The sequence below is a fragment of the Ursus americanus genome, chromosome 1 (assembly GCF_024610735.1).
Source record: "Ursus americanus isolate L20-20 chromosome 1, mUrsAme1.1.p, whole genome shotgun sequence".
NCBI lineage: Eukaryota > Metazoa > Chordata > Mammalia > Carnivora > Ursidae > Ursus > Ursus americanus.
The window spans coordinates 55,379,076-55,398,012 of NC_142127.1; the positions used below are offsets into that span (position 1 = coordinate 55,379,076).

The 18,937-nt window shown below is 38.3% G+C and overlaps 1 protein-coding gene across 4 annotated transcripts in view; it reads left to right on the top strand.

The window, feature by feature from the left end:
• Positions 1-18,937, top strand: part of PLEKHA3 (pleckstrin homology domain containing A3) — a 40,152-nt gene that overhangs the window by 648 nt on the left and 20,567 nt on the right. Inside the window, exons 1-6 of one of the 4 annotated variants that reach the window (XM_045806213.2) lie at positions 3,618-3,734; positions 6,922-7,094; positions 9,397-9,552; positions 11,738-11,874; positions 13,609-13,773; positions 16,993-17,036. In XM_045806213.2, the coding sequence (XP_045662169.1) occupies positions 7,040-7,094; positions 9,397-9,552; positions 11,738-11,874; positions 13,609-13,773; positions 16,993-17,036 (557 nt within the window). In that variant the 5' untranslated portion in view covers positions 3,618-3,734; positions 6,922-7,039. Of the gene's footprint in view, positions 1-3,617; positions 3,735-6,921; positions 7,095-9,396; positions 9,553-11,737; positions 11,875-13,608; positions 13,774-16,992; positions 17,037-18,937 lie in introns of those variants that run through there. The other 3 variants (XM_045806212.2, XM_045806211.2, XM_045806214.2) reach the window with 3 other exon arrangements.

The following is an 18,937-nucleotide window of genomic DNA, read 5'->3' on the forward strand; positions in this document are numbered from 1 at the left end:
AGGGTGGGCAGTGCGCCTGATCACTTCTTTCCCAGTGTAATAATACTTAACTTCCTCCTGTGGCTTCCGTAACAATTTCCAGTCACTCTGCGTGTGTTGTTGCAATCTCCATCCTTACTCACACTTGATTCGGCATTTTGTTAATAACTGAGTTCTCAGGGTATAGGACTAGAATGGATCCTGTAGGATCAAGATTCAGTTTTAAGAAATCTTGTCTATATTTTTCACATTTATAGGAAATTTTAGCTCGGTTTATTTTAAAAGTTCTCTTGTTTAAGTGGTTAAATTGTCCCCAGATAACGTTCTCTTAAGAGTTGGTTGTCAGTGAGCTATCTTTATGTTTTGGAATTAAGGTAAGGGTGAGAAATAGCGGCAATACACAGAAGTGGAACAGTCAGTGTCATGTCACCCATGAAGTGGGTTGGAAGGAAAAACTCCGAAGAATTTGTGTTTCTTTAGAAATGAGAGGCCAGCCAGGAAGGGTCTTTTTCCATGAACCCAACAGCCTGGTTCATTAAAAGATCCTTAATTCAGAGTTGTAGGCCCATCTCTGCCATCAACCAACAGTAAGGACAAGTCACTTAACCCTCTTAAGATCTCAGTTTGTGAAATATAGGATGATCAGTTAGCGTATCTTGAAAGGTGTCTTCCAACTCCAGAATTCTATGATCTCACCACATTAGAGGAAAGGAAATAGGTTTAAAGTAAGATTAAGTAGCAAATAAATTTCTTGTTTCAGTATAATAGGCATCTTGACTTGCTATCCACTTACTTACTCTGCTCAAAGTATTGAACCTCTTGGTAACTGAACTGCATGGTACACTCCATTTGTGTCCACCCTGACCTTGTGCAAAATCTGCACATAAACACTTTAAGGCATAATCATTGAGCTATGGTTGCCCCTTCCTCCCTTCCTTCCTTCCTTCCTCCCTCCCTCCCTTCCTTCCTCTCCTTCCTCTCCTTTTCTTTTTCCCTCTTTCTTTCTTTCCGATTAATTGGAATGCTAAAGCCTGATTTTATAGCAGCAAATGATTTAACATTTTTGATACATGCATGTTTTATTTTGCTCACACTAAAATGTCAAACATTTTGTTTCTATAAATAACATGTTTTAGCAGGAAACTTTTAAAAAACGAGGTAAATATTTTTTCCTAAGCATTCTCATTTGGTCAGTTGTGAGAACAGTTAAGCTGTTTAGTTGAGATACGGTATTAACTTTAAAGACAGTGGTTTCTGTGCTTTGAAATGCAAATGATCATCTCATTGCAAACTCTCATAAGCAATGGTGTCAACAGTGTCTTGGGAGGAACCACTTATGCCTAGCCTAGAGCAATGGGTAATTACTGAGATGACTCATAATTTATTCCTGTAGTGGAATGTGGTCTTGGTGGCCATCTTTCTCATCTAGGGCACTGAGCCCCAGCTGGTTGAGCTTTTAACCACATGTGCTTAAGCTTTTAGTCTTTGCAGAGCATTTAAGCATCTTGCTAGTATGCATTGTAGAAGCTTGCTGAAATGAAATCTTTTGTTTGGAAGAATTCCACTTTAAAAATATAAATTTGACTCAGTGGCATACTGATTATTAATTTTAGTTCATCTTAGGTCAGAAGAATGAGCAGCTGTTAGTACTGAATGATTTTGAAGGAATCTTTCAGTTTCATGACAGTGTTCTTTGAGACTCCTTTGTAGAGATTAAGGATTTCAGTAACATTTGGTAGTTGAAATAAAAAGGAAGTTTTGTGTTTTTTTTTTTTTAAACAACGCCTATGAATCTTTTTCACAAAGATCTAGTCCTCTGTTGTATAAATGTGTGAATCAATTAGATTGTTTTAAATATTTCTTCAAAAAGGTGTGTAGAGATAACAGTCTTAATTATTTTAATATATTTAACTTTGGTCACCTTTCAAATTACTACAAATTCTACATGAGTCATTTTGCTTATTATTTGTTTTAAAGAGATATTGAATCACAATAATGCAGGCTTACAAAGTCACAATTTGTCTTATAGGCACACCGGACCTGAAGTGGAGTGTACTTTTACCACCTTGCTTATAATTTGTTTGCCTCGGTGAATTAGTGTTTGGAAAGATAATGGTTTCCTCATTTCTGTGCATGCTCAATATACAATATACTCTCATGGAATATACTGCATATCTTTGCTCGCATGGATAACGTGCAATATCCCACTTTTTTGGCGTTTAATCACTCATTTAATCACTTGAGAAATACATTTTTTTTTTATCACCTGTTATGTGCCAGGCACCATTCTAGATGCTGGGAATGCAGTGACAAGCAAGATAAAGTTCATGTACCAGAAGAACTTACCTTTTGATTTGTTAGGATAGGCCTCATTAAAGGTTATAGTGTTTCATAATAAGAATTTTCCAAGTGTTTGAAAAGTTTTTAATTATTTTGGATATCCATCTTTCTGAACTGTATTATGACATTCCCTCTTGTGAAATTTAACCTCTTTATGATGTCATTTCAAAAGTGTTACAGGAAAAGCTATTTGGGGGGATAAGTCCTGGGTCTTTATCAGGAGGTAAGAATGAATCTCCCTGAAAACTATTTGATACTATTCGGCCCTGGAAAAACTGAATTGATTAAGCATATAGCAGGCTATGTCTAATGTAACCAGGCTGAATTGTGATTTAATAGTTACAGAAAGAACAAGGATAGTCACACTGCCTTCAGCGAGGCACTGTGCTCATGGTCACTGTGTTATTAATCAGTGAACTGTTGTAAATTAGTAGCATGCTTGATAAGATTTTAGGGAACACTGAGTTTGGCTTGCAAGAGTGGCAGTTGAACTCTGAGGAAAGCCATCAACCTCATCCTCAGCTTTGCTGTAGAGCCAAGTCTAGGACGGTTGTGTGATCTAGTCACTGAGTAAACGCAAATGAAATGAATGATTGCAGTTTCTAGCTTTTCTGCCTGAGCTGTGCAGTAGCCGGGCAAGGAGAGAGGGAGTGTGGGGAATCCATGCTCCCACCACAGACTATGCAGCTTCTGTGGAAGAGATTAGAATTCATTTAGCACTCACTTGTGCAAGGGAGTTTGCTTAGGCAAAATGTGAAAGAGGGGAAGGTCACATTGCAGAATTAAAGGTCTGGGTGGCACCTGAGAGGTCCTCTTGTTCAATCCAATCATTATGGAGACTGAGAATTTTTTATATATATCGAAATGAAAAGATTTGTTTCAGTTTATCTAACTAAAGAGTGAGAATAGAGCTGGGGCTAGAATCTGTGTTTCTGTTGCTTTTTCAATTGCATTGAAACCCAACTCTCTTCCCTTCAGGAAAGGGGGAAGCCATGTTTTACCTTGTGTAGGGTTATTATTGAGGATGGGTCTCATGGGTTGTTAATGAGAAGGTTGTGAGCCAGAATAAAGGTATTACTCCCTATATCTATGCTGATCGACAGATTTCTGCAGAAGGCTCTCCCAACAAGGTGGGACTGAGGCAAGAGCATTTTGGGTAAGCCTTGGCCATTAAAAATTGTATTGTCAGAATGTTACTTGAGACCCAGAAAACATGGATGGCAAATTTTGAAATCATAGTTTTCTATGTGAATTAAAGTAATTTCTTATTAATCTTTTGTTATTTATAATCTTTGTAGGTTGGCAGCCTCGTTGGTTTGTTCTAGATAATGGAATCCTGTCCTACTATGATTCACAAGATGATGTTTGCAAAGGGAGCAAAGGAAGTATAAAGATGGCAGTTTGTGAAATTAAAGGTAAGTGAATATGTGAAATTAGAGAAATTTGAAGTTAGGCAAGTAAAGCGTTCTTCACTGCAATCTAAAAAGAGGGGAAAAAAGTATTTCTAGTCCGATAGGGCTCTTCTAATATATTTCCTTAGCAATTACGAGTGGCACTTAGCATTGTTAAGCACAGTTTTTTGCATTTCTCCTTTTATACGTGTACTTTGAGTTGAAATTCAAAAATCTTATAGTGTTAGTCTTCCAATTTGGACCTGAAAAATAATCTCTTGAGGATGCTACTTCAGTGTCCACATTGAGTCCACAAGTGTTCTCTTTCATTCTCATGGTAAAGGTATTGTGAGATGAGAAGCTGAGCTTTACAAATGATGAGGCAGGGGTGCCTGGCTGGCTTAGTCAGTAGAGCGTGCAACTCTTGGTCTTGGGTTCATGAGTTCAAGCCTCACGTTGGGCATAGAGCTTATTAAAAAAAAAAAAGCTGAAGATAATGAGGCAAGCTCTGTAAGGTTTTTGATAAAACATGAAGTCAGAGTCATAAACTCTAGTTCTTTGCTGAATCAGAGATAAGCTCTTCTGGGTGATAGAGATATTTTCCTTTTCTCCCAAAAGAGAAGAAATAAAGCAATAGGTCATGCTGTAATTTTCATGGTGGAAAGTTTCATGGACCATTGATTCATTTGTATGTGAGGTTGGGTTGTGTGGGGTGGAGGTAGGTAGGAGAGATCAGATAAAATGATAACAAAAAGTACTGAATTCTTCAAGGTATTGAAGGAAAAACTAAAGTACTGGAGGAGTGAATATCAAACACCTACAGGCTTTTTAAATTTTTCTTCTGTAGCTTGAATACTTGTCTTTCCTGAAGGGTACTTTCTTTGACACAGTGAGCTCTTGGTCATAGCTATCAAACGCTTCAGAGTAATCTTACTGCTCTGTGCATTTTCTTATTCAGATTAAACCAAAGCACCAGCTAATGCGTTATGTTACATTTTCCAGGGCTGGATTGCTAAATTTGTGTGGTTTCATGGTGGTTCTTAGTATGATTTAGCCATGGAGACAAAGTAGAAGTTTTGCTTGCTACACATCTGATTCTTCACATTCATTTAAGACTTCTTACCACTAGGGCTCTTTCCACAGCAGTGATTCATAACTTGGGGTAGATCAGTGTCATCCAGAGAGCTTTCTCCATAATGCACGTCTGCCAAGTGATTGTAACACGCTCCTGTTAGTTGAGAATTACTACTATTCTAATGGAAGGAAGTCATAGCTATCTAAGTTACAGAAACACTTCAGTCTAGTGTATTGTTACTGCGTCTTCTCTGAAATATTTGCAGTATGATTTTGTTGTTTATTTTTAACAAACATACTGAAATGGATACCAGTAAGTGTTGGCCTTCCAGCTACTCATTTTTGATGTACTTATTTTTAATTGCACCATCATCACCTGTAACACTTTAGAACTCCTCTTTTAGAATTGCCATCTGGGGGCCCCTGGGTGGCTCAGTCGGTTAAGCTGCTGCCTTTGGCTCGGGTCGTGATCTCAGGGTCCTGGTATCGAGCCCTGCGTCAGTCTCCTGCTTGGCATGGAGTCTGCTTCTCCCTCCACTGTGCATGTGTACTCTCTCTTTCTCTCTTTCTCAGGTGAATAAATAAAATCTTTAAAAATAAAAAAGAATTGCCTTATGAACCAGTTTATAAATCGCACAAGAAAAATACATTCAAAGCATGAGTTTTTTTTTTTTAAAGGATGGTTTAATCTCATTTTATTCCCCAGATTTGATTCCAAATGATACTTGGTAAAAGTCAGAAATCAAACTACCAAGTTCAAAGATTCTCCACCCTTGAGGATATTTAAAAGACTTAGTGGCAGAATCCTACGGCAATTCTAAAATGTTTCAAGCTATAGCAGCGTTTTTACTGTTGTTGTTTGTTTGAAGGAATCATTCTGTTCAAGAATAACATACAGAAGAGGAAACAAATCTTAAATATTCAGCTTGAAAAATGTTTACAAAATGCATACATTCATGTAACCACCAATCAGATTAAGAATTCGAATATTATCAGCATCCCAGATGCTGGGATATTATCCTGTCTCCTCAGCCACTAATTCCTCTAAAAAGTAAACATTAATCTTTTATTGCCATAGATAAATATTACCTACTTTTGAACATTTTATACATGGAATAAATCAGTATTTTGTGTGTGTGTTGGCTTCTTTCACTCAACATTGTGAAGTTCATCCATGTTGTTCTGTGTAATAGTTCAGTCATTCTTATTGATTTGTAGTATTTCTGCTGTATGATTATCCCACAATTTGGCTATCCATTTTAGTATTGTTGTATATATATATTTTTTCCATTTGGGATTATAATGAGTAAAGGTGCCATAAAGATCCTTATATATTTCTTTTTTTGAACATATGTGTGCATTTCTCTTCAGTATGTATCTGAAAGTGAAGTAGCATTGCTGAGGCATTGGACATATTAATACATTTAGCTTTAGCAGTATTAAAGAGAAAATTGCTCTTGATACTTGCTAGTAAGACCAACTTTATTCCAGTCTCTCTTGATAAGTGTAGGGAGTACGGCAGTGGGGTTTTGTAGTAGGGGAAAGAGATTGGGCTCAACTCAGAATATGATAAGGAAAAGTGGGAATTTGTAGCCAAGGGGTCGGGGGGGGGGTCGGTGGATGGAAAATTACTAAGATAAAACATCAGGGAGTAGGGGGCATTCTTGCTAAACTGACCTTTAGGATTCTTGCTGAAGGCAGGCTGGGTGATCAGATATTACCTGGGGGATGTTGGCGGTAGAGGAATTTTTTCAGAGATTGGGAGTAATCAGATATTGATGGTGGAGGATTCTGGCTAAACGGACTTCGCAGAATTCCTGCTAAAATTGGACCGTGTAAGGACAGAGATGGAAGCCCAAGGCAGGCCTAGTCAAGCAGAGGGCTCAGAGGAGCTTGACTGAAGTTTGACCAAGGAGAGAATCTTTGTCGTAGATTATGCCAAACTGTTTACCAAAGTGGTTGTGCCAATTTATTCTTGAACGAGCAGAGCATGAGAGTTCCAGGTGCTTTGCATTCTTGCCAAAACTTGCATTATCAGTTTTAAGATTTTGAATATTTCTAGGGTATATACTGGTATGGTAGTTTTAACTTGTATTTCTTTAATAACTAATGATGAGTTTTTTTTTTTTTCTTTCAGATATTAATTAGCCATTTGAACATCCTCTTCTTTTGGAGTCCCTTTTCAAGTCTTTGGCCTAATTTCCACGTTGGGCTATCTTTCATGTTGATTTGTAGGAGTTCTTTATATAGTCTGAATGAGTATATTGTGTCTTCTTCCACTTCGTGGGTTGCATTTTCTTTCTGTTAAAGGTATCTTTTGATAAACAGAAGTTCTTAATTTCAATAAAGTCCAATTTTTCAGTTTTTTAAATTAGAACCCTTTATGTCCTGCTTAGTAAATCTTTTTTCTTCTTGAAGTCTTACTGTTTTACCTCGTCTAGTTAAGTCCATATTAGGTCTGTGATTGACTTAAAATTTATTTTTATATATGGTATCAACAGGGGTTAAGATTCATTTTTTCTTGTAGGGATATTCAGTTGACTGAGTATCAATTATGGAAAACAGCAGCCTTTCACCTAGTGCACCATAGGAACATCTTTGTCACGAAGTGAGTGACCGTGTACATTGGGTCTTTTTCTAGACTGTCTTTTGTTCCAAGGGCCTGCTTTTCTATCCTTGTGCCAATATCACACTGTCTTAATTTCTTTAGCTTTATACTTCTTAGTATCTGATAGTCTAAGTTTTCTGACTTTGTTCTTTTTCAGGATTGTCTTGGCTATTATTGGCCCTTTGCATTTCCTTAAGACAACTTAGAATCTGCTTGTAAATTTCCACAAGAGTCTGCTGGAATTTTGACTGGAATTATATTGAATCTATGCATCAATTTAGGGAGAATTATGTTCTCCACAATATTGAGTCTTATGACCTATTAACATGGTATATTCCTGTATTTAATTAGGTTTTTAATTTCAGTAATGTTTTACAGTTTTGCATATAGAGGTCTTGTCCATTTTATGCTAAGAACTTGATGTTTTGGGAGCCTTGTTCTTAACTTTGTTGTCTTCTCAGGTGACTGCTCTGGAGGGGACATCTTTGATTAACACACCAATTTTGGTATGCTTAAAAAGGAGTCATCCTCGAGTGCCTGGCTGGCTAAATTGGTGGAGTGCTCGACTCTTGATCTCAGGGTTGTGAGTTCAAGACTCACATTGGACATGGATCCTACTTAAAAAAAAAAAAAGGAGTCCTTTTATTTTCATTTGTAGCAACAATTATTAGAAATTAGAGCTTTATTTTCTTTTGAGGTAGCTATTGGTGCTTTCACTAGTATTAACAAGTAGCCAAAAAAAAGTTACTCTTGGAGCCTGGGGATTTCAGTAGTTTTATCCGAGATTGGAAATCTTTTGCACCCATCATTGATTATTGCATGTTTATATATCTCACTATGTACATCCGAGGATGGTCTTTATAAGTAGAATAATAAGCTAGCAAAGCTTTTGTGGCACTATTTGCCATAGTACATCTGGTCAATATTTTCAGTAATTGATCATATAAATGAGGGCTTCTGTCAGACTTTCAGGGCCCCTGAAAATTTGGCTCAACTCAGCTTGTCCATTCATGAATATCATTACCATGTAATACAACACGAGGCTGTATTTACGCTTATCTACTCAGGATTATGTTTATTATGTTTATTTCCTCATCTAGGCCTCTTTAGTGGAGTTTTTCCCTTAACTAAATCCTACTATTGTCAAATCCTTCTTCCTGAGGCCTTATTTCCTACCTCTTCTTACTTTCTCTCATTTTAATTACACCGGATGTCTCTGTACCAAAGAGTTTATCATTTACTTGTTTCAGTTATTTTTGGTGTGTCAGTTTTTTTCCCAGGTTAAATTGTCAGCTCTGTTAGAGCAAAGACTCCTTTCTTTCTCCTCTCCTATCTTCCCCCTTTACCAGCTCTTCTGAGCTGAGTAAATGCTTGTTGATTAAGGACAGTGTACCACAAATTTAATCTTAAAGCAAAGATTGAGGATTGGCTTGGTATAATCCTTGATTAGTTCTCTTTTGTCATAGTATCAAGGCAGGGGTGGTGTAGGAGAGGAGGAGCAGGATGTGGGGGGGAGAGGAGAAGATCTCAAATACTCATGCTTTTGGTGTGCCCTTAGTTCTGGACTGCTGTGCTAATGGAAGGTGGCCATAGGTACCCTTTATTGTGCTTCTTCTGAATGTCAGGCACTGTCCTAGGCTTGGGGGATACTAAAAAACAGACTTTGCTTTCAAAGAAATCGATAAAACATGTCTGATAAGTGGGACAGTGCCTGTGTATTTAAAGTAGTACAGGCAGCCCCCAGAGAGGGAGTTTTTAGTTTTTAGTGCTGTTTTCTCTTTCTCTTGCCACCGCCACTTCGGCCCCCCAGCCAGCGTGAGTATATGTGAGCGTGCGGTTTTGAGGGGTCGCCAGGTAGCCCTTTAGGGAGAGGCAGTGCCTGCATCCTGAAGCGCGACTTCTTGTCTTCAGTGTGTCTGAAACATCTAATACTGTGTGAGAGTGATGGATTCTCCCCAAATTGCTGAAGTTCGTGACTGTATCCCCCCGTGTTTATCATCATAGTCCATTCAGCAGACAACACAAGAATGGAATTAATCATTCCAGGCGAGCAGCATTTCTACATGAAGGCGGTGAACGCGGCGGAAAGACAGAGGTGGCTGGTTGCTCTGGGGAGCTCCAAAGCCTGTTTGACTGATACGAGGACGAAAAAAGAAAAAGGTAACTATAAATTTTTCTTTTGTGATGAGAATATTTTGTTAAACATAAATGTAAAGTGTCCTTTGCACTTTTAGTAATCTATCCTAAAGACATAATCAGAAATGTAGATAATTTACATGCATAGATACTCATCATAGTAAAAAAACTGTAAACGATGCAAAGGTTGAAATTTAGGGGAATGGTTCAGTAAACTAAAGGCTGACAATAAGTTGATACGTAGCCAGTAAAATGTTTACAAGGAATTTTAATAATGTGAGAAAATGCCCAACGTTAAATGATAATTGCAAAAAAGCGGGATTCAGAATTACATATCTAGGAGTGCCTGGGTGGCTCAGTCCGGTAAGTGTCTACCTTCGGCTCAGGTTATGATCCCAGGGTCCTGGGATCGAGCCCTGTGTTGGGCTCTCTGCTCAGCCTGGGAGCCTGCTTCTCCCTCTCCCTCTGCCTGCCACTCCCCCTGCTTGTGCTCTCTCTCTGTCTCTCTCTCTCTGTCCAATAAATAAGTAAAATTAAAACAAAACAAAACAAAATTACAAATCCATTCATTGATTAGCTCAGGAAAGATATGTAAAATTGGTCAAGTTGTTCCCTTTGGAAAGGTAATTTGTGGGAAGGAGACTCACTTTTCAAGCATCAGGCTCCCTGCTCAGCGGGAAGTCTGCTTCTGCCTCTCTCTCTGTCCCTCCTCCTGCTCATGCTCTCTCTCTCAAATAAATAAATAAAATCTTTAAAAAATATATATATTTTGGTAGTGAGTTTGCAGTTGTTTGATTTTTCTTTTCTATATTTTTTGGTTTTCCAAAATTTTTCATTGAGAATATATTTCTTTTATAATTAAAAAATAGTAGAAGTTAGTTAGATTACTGAAAACACTAAATTATGGGTATTGAAAAATGAAGGCCCAGAATTGAATTTATAATAATTTAAAAATATATGAAAGAACATCATGGGTAGAGTATGGCTAAAGGTAGGATAAGAAGGAATGGAAATTCACAATAGCCGAAAGGTGGAAATAACCCAAATGTCCATAGACAAAGAGATAAACAAAATGTGTATACATACAATGGAATATTATTCAACCTTTAAAAGGAAGGAAATCCAGACACATGCTACAACATGGGTGAATCTAGAAAGGTAAGTGAAATAAGCCAGTCACAAAAGGACAAATATTCTATGTTTGCACATACTGGGGTACCTAGAGTAGTCACATTTATAGAGACAGAAGGTAGAATAATGGTTGACAGGGGCTAGGAGGCAGGGGAGATGGGGCTATATTGTTGAATTTCAGTTGGGGAAGATGAAGAAATTCTGGAGACTAATGGTTGTAGGACATTGTGAATGTACTTAATGTCACTGCGCTATATACTTAAAATGGCTAAAACGGTAAATTTCATTATATGTATTGTACTACAATTAAAAAAAAAAAAAGAAGGAATGGACTTACATTTGAGTAGAAACTAATTTAGGGTAGGTCAAATGGGCAGATAGAGCTGGTTTGGCCCACTGTGGCCAGAGTGGCTTCGTGGCTAGTATCACAAAAGCTGTGCCACTGATTCAGGGAACATGGAGAAATACCAGGATTTACTACGTGTATTTTCCCCTGCTTCCTCTGCTATTTACACTGCTAGTTGAGAAGGTGTTGGTAAGTGAATGGCTGAGATTATGGCTGGTTATTTACTGTGTCTGGACATATTAAAGAAAAGAAAGTAAGCTCTTAATTCTGAAAACAATATAATGTGAAGGCAAAATTATGAAAGGAACAGAAGAAAATAAGATGTTTATGTAGTAGTTTTAACTACATAAAAATTAAAAACTTCTATAGGTCAAAATGCACAATAAAGAAAACTGAAAGAGAACAGATAAATCTGGAAAAGTGCTTTCAGTATCTAAGACAGGGGAAAGATTGCTCTCTTTAATGTGTAAGAACTTTTATAAATTATTAATTTGTATATTATTAAGAGAAAAACCGAACATCAGAACTGGAGAAATATGTAAAGGTTAGAAAAGACAATTTACGAAAGAAAAAATATAAGTACTTTTTAAATGAAAGATGAGTAATGGAATGGGAATATCCTGTATAAAACATCCAGTGGTTGGGGCTCCTGGGTGGCTCAGTGAGTTCACTGACCAGTTCTCAAAGGATATAAAAACAATCTAACTGAATGTTTATATGTGTTCTTTTCAGAAATAAGTGAAACCAGTGAATCTCTGAAAACCAAAATGTCCGAACTTCGCCTCTACTGTGATCTCCTAATGCAGCAAGTACATACTATCCAAGAATTTGTTCACCATGATGAGAATCCTTCATCTCCCAGCATAGAGGTATATACAAAGATGATGCCTTCATGTCTGGTTATGCTTTTTTTTTTTTTTTGAAAGATTTTATTTACTTATTTGACAGAGAGAGACAGCCAGGGAGAGAGGGAACACAAGCAGGGGGAGGAGAGGAAGAAGCAGGCTCCCAGCGGAGGAGCCTGATGCGGGCTCAATCCCGGAACGCTGGGATCACGCCCTGAGCCGAAGGCAGACGCTTAATGACTGAGCCACCCAGGCGCCCCTGGTTATGCTTTGTAATACCCTGGTGGGTGAGCTTCTTCCCATAGGATGGCAGAGAAGCGTTTTCAAAATGAGCTATTTTTAGCCATCCTGGGCTGTCCCTACTACAGACTCTGGATATCTGTAAGATCTAGATTATATCTATGTAACCAGCGAAAGTCAAGAAGCAGCACGTTTCTCTGGGGAATCAAGGCTTATCTTTGCAGCCAATGATTTGGAGTTTGGGGTGGGGAAGAGGCATTCCAGGCTTTGTTCTCTGGGCTGGAATCACTGGGCAAAGGCTGTTCTCTTTCTTTTGGTAATAAGGTTTCAGTGACTGAGAGTTGATAATTTAGCTTTATCAAGAACTTTTTAAAAATGTCCTAGAACAGTAATGTAGGAATCAATTTTCAGATTTGTGGGGCCTGGCTATGAAATAGGTTCACACTTTCTGATAAAGGAGAATCGGTGGGCCCTACTGTTCTCTGGGTGAAAGGCCGGTATGGTTCCCAGTCTCCTTCTACCTAACTTGGGAGAAATGGGACAAGAAATCTTCCTGCCCCTCCTGTGGCCTTCTCCTGGTAGGGAGCAGTCTTCTGTGAGGTCACCTTTAGTTGCAGGCACGTTAAACCCTAGGGGCATTTACCATTCCACCACAAGCGCTCTGGAGGTCGGTGCCCTCAAATTTGCTCCAGCAGCTCAGTGACAGTGTCAAGGACCTGGGCTTGTTCTGTCCTTCCACTCTGCCATTCTTGGTGTATTTGGTTTTTCCCCTTATGCCCAAGGCTTCAGGGTGACTGCCAAGGTCACAAAGATGCAGGAGGCAGTTGGGGTAACCAGGGTGGAGAAAGAGACCTTCTCAACTTGCTGCCCCGGGCTTTTATCTGGGAACAAAGGTCTCAGCACCTCCTCAGCGGACTTCTCTCTCTCTCTCTCTCTCTCTCTCTCTTTTTTTTTTGGTCTGGGTCAAAGGAAACTAAGAAATATCAGTATTTGACAGAGGGTCATGGACTAGCCAGGACTGGTTCAGACCAGTCTGTATTCATCCCCCAGGGTCAGGCCACACTGCTGTCTTAAAAAAATATCAGGGGTTGTATTCTAGCAAGGAAGAAGTGGGAGAAGGGGTTTCAGGGCAGATATGAATTGTTTCTGCCACTAAGTAATTCTCAGGGTGTTCCACTGCTGTCACCTCCTTCGGAATTCGGATACTTAGAAAATTATTGTTTAGGTTAGGTTTATCTAAGATACATTTTTGTACATAGTTTTCAATATGGTTGGTATTTGGTGTAAAGGCAAAACTCATTTTTTCTTAGACTCTAATTTCATACATTGTTTGCTTGAACAGACATTTCTTATTCATGTATTGCTTTAATTTTCTAAGGTAGTATATTTTAAGTAGATTTGCATGTAAGCTAGTAAGGTGTCTGTTGGAGATAATGTTTAGTCACTTGATTAGAATGTGGTGCATGATTCCATATAGTTGTGTGTGAGTCTGTTCCAACTCAGTGTGTAATTTTTCAGAACATGAATGAAGCCTCTTCTCTGCTTAGTGCCACATGTAATACATTCATCACAACACTTGAGGAATGTGTGAAGATAGCGAATGCCAAGTTTAAACCTGAGATGTTTCAGCTGTCCCATCCGGATCCCTTGGTTTCTCCTGTGTCACCTTCTCCTGTTCAAATGGTTGGGAATTGTTTTTCTTCCAGTGATGTTGCATGTTTGTTTTTGTTTTTGTTTTTATTTTTAAGGGAGGAAACTGGCAGTGGGAGGGAAATAGTCAACAGATTGAATTTTTTTTTTTTTAGATTGTATTCATCTTTGGTGTTGGAGGCTTTCAGCTCTTTGGGCTCAGCGTGTGCCAAGGTCCTGATTGCCTCCCCTTGGAGGGCTGTGCCATTTACCCCAGTGTGCTGGGAAAATATTATAATGCTCTGTGGGTGTTGTAACACGGAAGAGGTTGGGGGCACTGCTCTCCTTGGGATAAAATTAGGGATAAGATTAAGCAAAGGGATAAAATTAAGGAAATCTTATAGGAGTTTTAAGGGGTTTGAAGCAACACAATATAGGGGAAACAGTATTTTGTAGTCCGTATTTGGAATTGAGCCCTTTGAGTAGGCAAGTTACTTAATCTTTCTGGACCTCATTTTCTTCATCTGTAAAATAAAGAGTCTCCTCCACCAGCAGGTCGTTGCAAAGGGGCTGACCTCTTTAACACGGGTACTTTGTGTTAGCTTCTTTCCTCCTGATTGCCCTGGACAACAAGTACTCTTTGCTGGGGGCGATGGACTCGTTGTCCTTCCCAAGCTAATAAACTTGCTCGGGCAAGCTGTGCAGAACTAGTAGGTGAGACAGGGTTTGATGAGACTTTACATTTCTTTCATCTAAGTGTTTTCAGGGGCCCTTTTATAGAAGGAAAAATGCCACCTGGCTACTATTTTAGCAATTACTTGAAGGCTCATTTGTTAGAAGAAAGAATAGTGTACAACTTATTTCTACAACTTATTTCTTTAATCCACCCCAGCCAAATTAGCTATATGAGGTTAAGTAAAGATGACTACCTAAATTTATTTAGATCATTGTTTTCTAATCAATGTATGATGGGCTAATAATGTCCTCTGGGATAGGTGTACTATGAAAATGCGTTTTATGGGCAAATTATTTTGGGAAGTGCTAAGTTAAATGAATTGGGTTTCTCTGTCATAGGACTTCTTAGAACCTCTTTTATGCTGACATATTATGAATCTCTTAGAAGGAGAGGTGGTGTGCATTGTTTCTGAAATTTATTTGACACCCATCTTGTCTATTTTTGAATAACATCTCATAGGACAGTAGTGTTCAGTAGAACAGTTTGACAATATTGCTTTATAAAACAATTATAGATGTATTATGAACTGTGAAATAACCTATATGGTTGAACAAGAAAAGATCTTTTGAGATGGATGTATACAGAGTGTTCTATTCCGAGATCGGGCACGTTCGGGATGGTATGGCCATAGATGTCGGTTCTAGTGCTCTGTTCCTGACATTGATATATAAGGGCTACACGTTTTTTAAGGTGTCAAGTACAGACTTCACTACAAATATGACTGTATTTGACTTTATAGAATCAAATGCAATGAAACCACCTCAAAGCTGCCTTGTTTTTGTATTGAATTTCTGAGGAGAATCCTGTTACAAATGCTCTGTAGTCCAGAAAGGTCATACGTGTATTTTCTGTCTATGAAACTATAATAACTGTCTGTTTTTAAATCAGAACCTTTTATCAGTAGTGCCATTACAGAAAGTCCAATAAGCTAATCTAAAAAATATTGGTTAGAGGCTGCTTATTTTTACTTGCTTTGCCATTTTACTTCATACATCAAGCAGAACTTGTGGCTTATGATAATTAGTTCTGGAGGCACAGTGTGGAAAAAAGTTCAGACAGTCTTTGTGGGAAAATCTTTTTTTTTTTTTTAATAGTATGAGTAAATGGAAAATAAAACTGAAGGATTTGGGAATTCTAAAACTATTTAAACTGATTTTTAAGCTACTTTATGTAGTCAATCTCATTGTGTCCCTCCTAGAATAAATTTGCTTTCAATTTTATTTCAAATCATAATCAGAAATTCAAACAATCGTCATTTTGACCCACAGATTGAGTGATAATTGTAGTGGGGATGTCCTTGGGTGAGGAATCCCAAAGGACTTGATTTCTATTAAAGGAGGTGTTAATGTCCATTTGCATCTTGATGTCCATCATATTAGTGTTCCTGGACTATAAATTGGGTTGGTCATATCTGTTGTCATTTCAGCTGGGACTTCTCAGAGCAGCTGGTGGCTCCTGTTACAAATACAGTAGGCATTTACATAACACAGATGTTAGACTTGGACTTGTAAGACCCTTGAGCCCCTGCATATAAAAGCAACTGTCCTTAGTTTGTAGCATAAACTTTGCTTTTCTAGTACTTTGCTAAACGTTGAAATAATCTGTTTTAATTGGGGACCTTCTTCTATTTTTTGGGGGGAGTAGTTGGATCTTTTAAATTAAGTTTATAGTATTTGTTGTATTTATTAATGCTTTTATTTTTTTTTATTTTTATTTTTTTTTAAAGATTTTATTTATTTATTTGACAGAGATAGAGACACCCAGTGAGAGAGGGAACACAAGCAGGGGGAGGGGGAGAGGAAGAAGCAGGCTCATAGTGGAGGAGCCTGATGTGGGGCTCGGTCCCAGAACGCCGGGATCACGCCCTGAGCCGAAGACAGACGCTTAACCGCTGTGCCACCCAGGCGCCCCTATTAATGCTTTTAATCAGGTTTTTAAAGTTTTTAAAAAATATATGTTTTAGAGACCTATTTGAGACTTAGGGTTCTTCTTCTGAGTTCTTTAAAGACTTGAATTACTAATGCCATCTTCCATGAAAACCATACTTTAGAACATCTGTGTAACAGCTACCTGAATAATGAATTATAAAGAGAAGCTTTGCTACTAGACTCTTTTTGTGGCATTTAAGAAAAGAGAGGGAGAGGTAGTTACTAGAATATTTTCTGGCTTGCTAGATATTACTTTAAATAGTATGGTTTTTTGGATTGGTTATATACGTTTTAAATATTTTATATATATGCACATATATACACACACACATATATATGATATATATAAAATATAAAATTTTTTTATTATTGAGGAAAGGATCTAGCATGTTTTTGATATGTGTTCAGAAGGATTCCAATTAATGGTTATTAGGGACAAAGCTTGACATTGTGCTGCTAGTGTTGCTCGAGTCTGTAAAAGATAAATTTCTTGGCCAGTCTTCTTTTCCTCTGAGCAGATTTGTGTTAATTATGATAATGATAATACGTTAGAGTTGTATTATTCTACTTAATGTATGGATTATGCTCATTTTCTTTTTAAATTTCTAGATGAAACGTTCTGTCAGCCATCCTGGTTCTTGCAGCTCAGAGAGGTAAAATAACCTTTTCTTTTAATCAAGTTCTTTCAGAATTATACCTACTTAGAGAAATTCTTTGGGCCTTTAACATGAAGTAGTGTGGGATGGAAACTCTTTAGAGCAGAGCCTGGTTCTGATTTGCTTAGCAAATCTAAGTATGTCTAAGTATAGGGCCTAGCCCCAGTAGGTAGTTAGTGAAGATAAAATGAATGAATAAATTAAAATTAACCAGCAAGGTAAGCACCTTGTCTGCTCTTGTACCTTTTTAAAACGTTTGAAATTGTGTCAAATGATGGTTAGTAGAAATCCATTTTTGAGGTATCAAGGGTCCAAAGTTTAGGTTCATTTTACTACATCTTTTAATAGTCATATATTCATGCTGATCTGCTGTTTCGTTAAGAATTAAAGATCTTACTGAAAAAGAGAAAAACCAATTGATATTTTAAAGTATATATTCATATCAACACATTTAAGACATTTGTCTTCTAGATAGATCTTGCCAGTATCCCAGGCTACTAAAGTGTTCTTCATCTTGGTGGGTCAGTCTTTTAAGTTGCTCTGATTGTCTTATTTAGTTCTTTGGAAAGTGACGAAATTATAATGACAGTAGCTTTTATTTCTCTACATTAAGAAAAAGTGCTAACTGAGCCCTTAATATTGTCACTCTTCCCCACCCCCTTTCATGATTATGTAACCTCTGAACTATCATGTGCTCAGACGAGCCCTGTGATGTATATATATCCAATCCTGTCAGGGAATGAAGAGTTTCACCAGCTGAGTTTTCTAGAAAAATAGAAGCTTGATCCCTTTTACAAATTTTTATTTTTATGACAGAAATTTTTCTGAACTGTATTTTATCCTTTCTTCCTTATTAGATAAAATATAATTAGAATTCTTTTAAAAAGTTATTTATTTTAGAGAGAGGGAGAGAGAAAGAACATGGGAATGTGCAGGAGAGAGGGACAGAGGGAAAGGGAGAGGGGGCAGAGGGAAAGGGAGAAGGGGCAGAGGGAAAGGGAGAGGGGGCAGAGGGAAAGGGAGAGAGGGACAGAGGGAAAGGGAGAGAGGGACAGAGGGAAAGGGAGAGGGGGCAGAGGGAAAGGGAGAGGGGGCAGAGGGAAAGGGAGAGAGGGACAGAGGGAAAGGGAGAGGGGGCAGAGGGAAAGGGAGAGAGGGACAGAGGGAAAGGGAGAGAGGGGCAGAGGGGAGGGGAGAGATGGTTTTAGGCAGATGTGCTGAGCGAGGAGCCTGGTGTGAGGATTGATATCACAACCCTGAGATCAGGACCCTGAGATCAGGACCTGAGGCGAAACCAGAAGTCAGACATTTAACCAACTGTGCCACCAGGTGCCCCAAATATAATTATAATTTTAAAATTATTTTTTTCTTGATAAATCAAGATTGTCATCACAAACAGTAATGCTGGGCTTTCCACACGTGGTAGCTGAAGTGCTGTTGAGTGGTGATGATTTGCTTCTGTGTTGGATATTTTAGATTGATTTTTCTAGTTTTCTGATTTTCTAGACTATTTTTTATTTATTTGTTTTTTAATACTTATTAATTTATTTGAGAGAGAGAGTGTGTGCACACGTGCATGCAAGCCGGGCGGGGTGGGGCGTGGCAGTGAGGAGCAGAGGGAGAAGGCCAAGCTGACTCAGCGCTAAGTGTGGAGCCGGACATAGGGGCTCAATCTCACCACCCTGAGATCATGACCTGAGCTGAAATCAAGAGTTGACGCTTACCTGACTGAGCCACCCAGGAGCCCCACAGACTGCTTTTTAAAATAGTTTTTGTAGCCTCCATTTGCCATGTCTGTTTTTGCTGCTGTCAGTGAGTTGACCTCTAGCATGTTCCTTACCTACTTGCCTGTCCCCTTCACTCTGCTTTTTTTGATCAGATATGGATTGACACTCGGT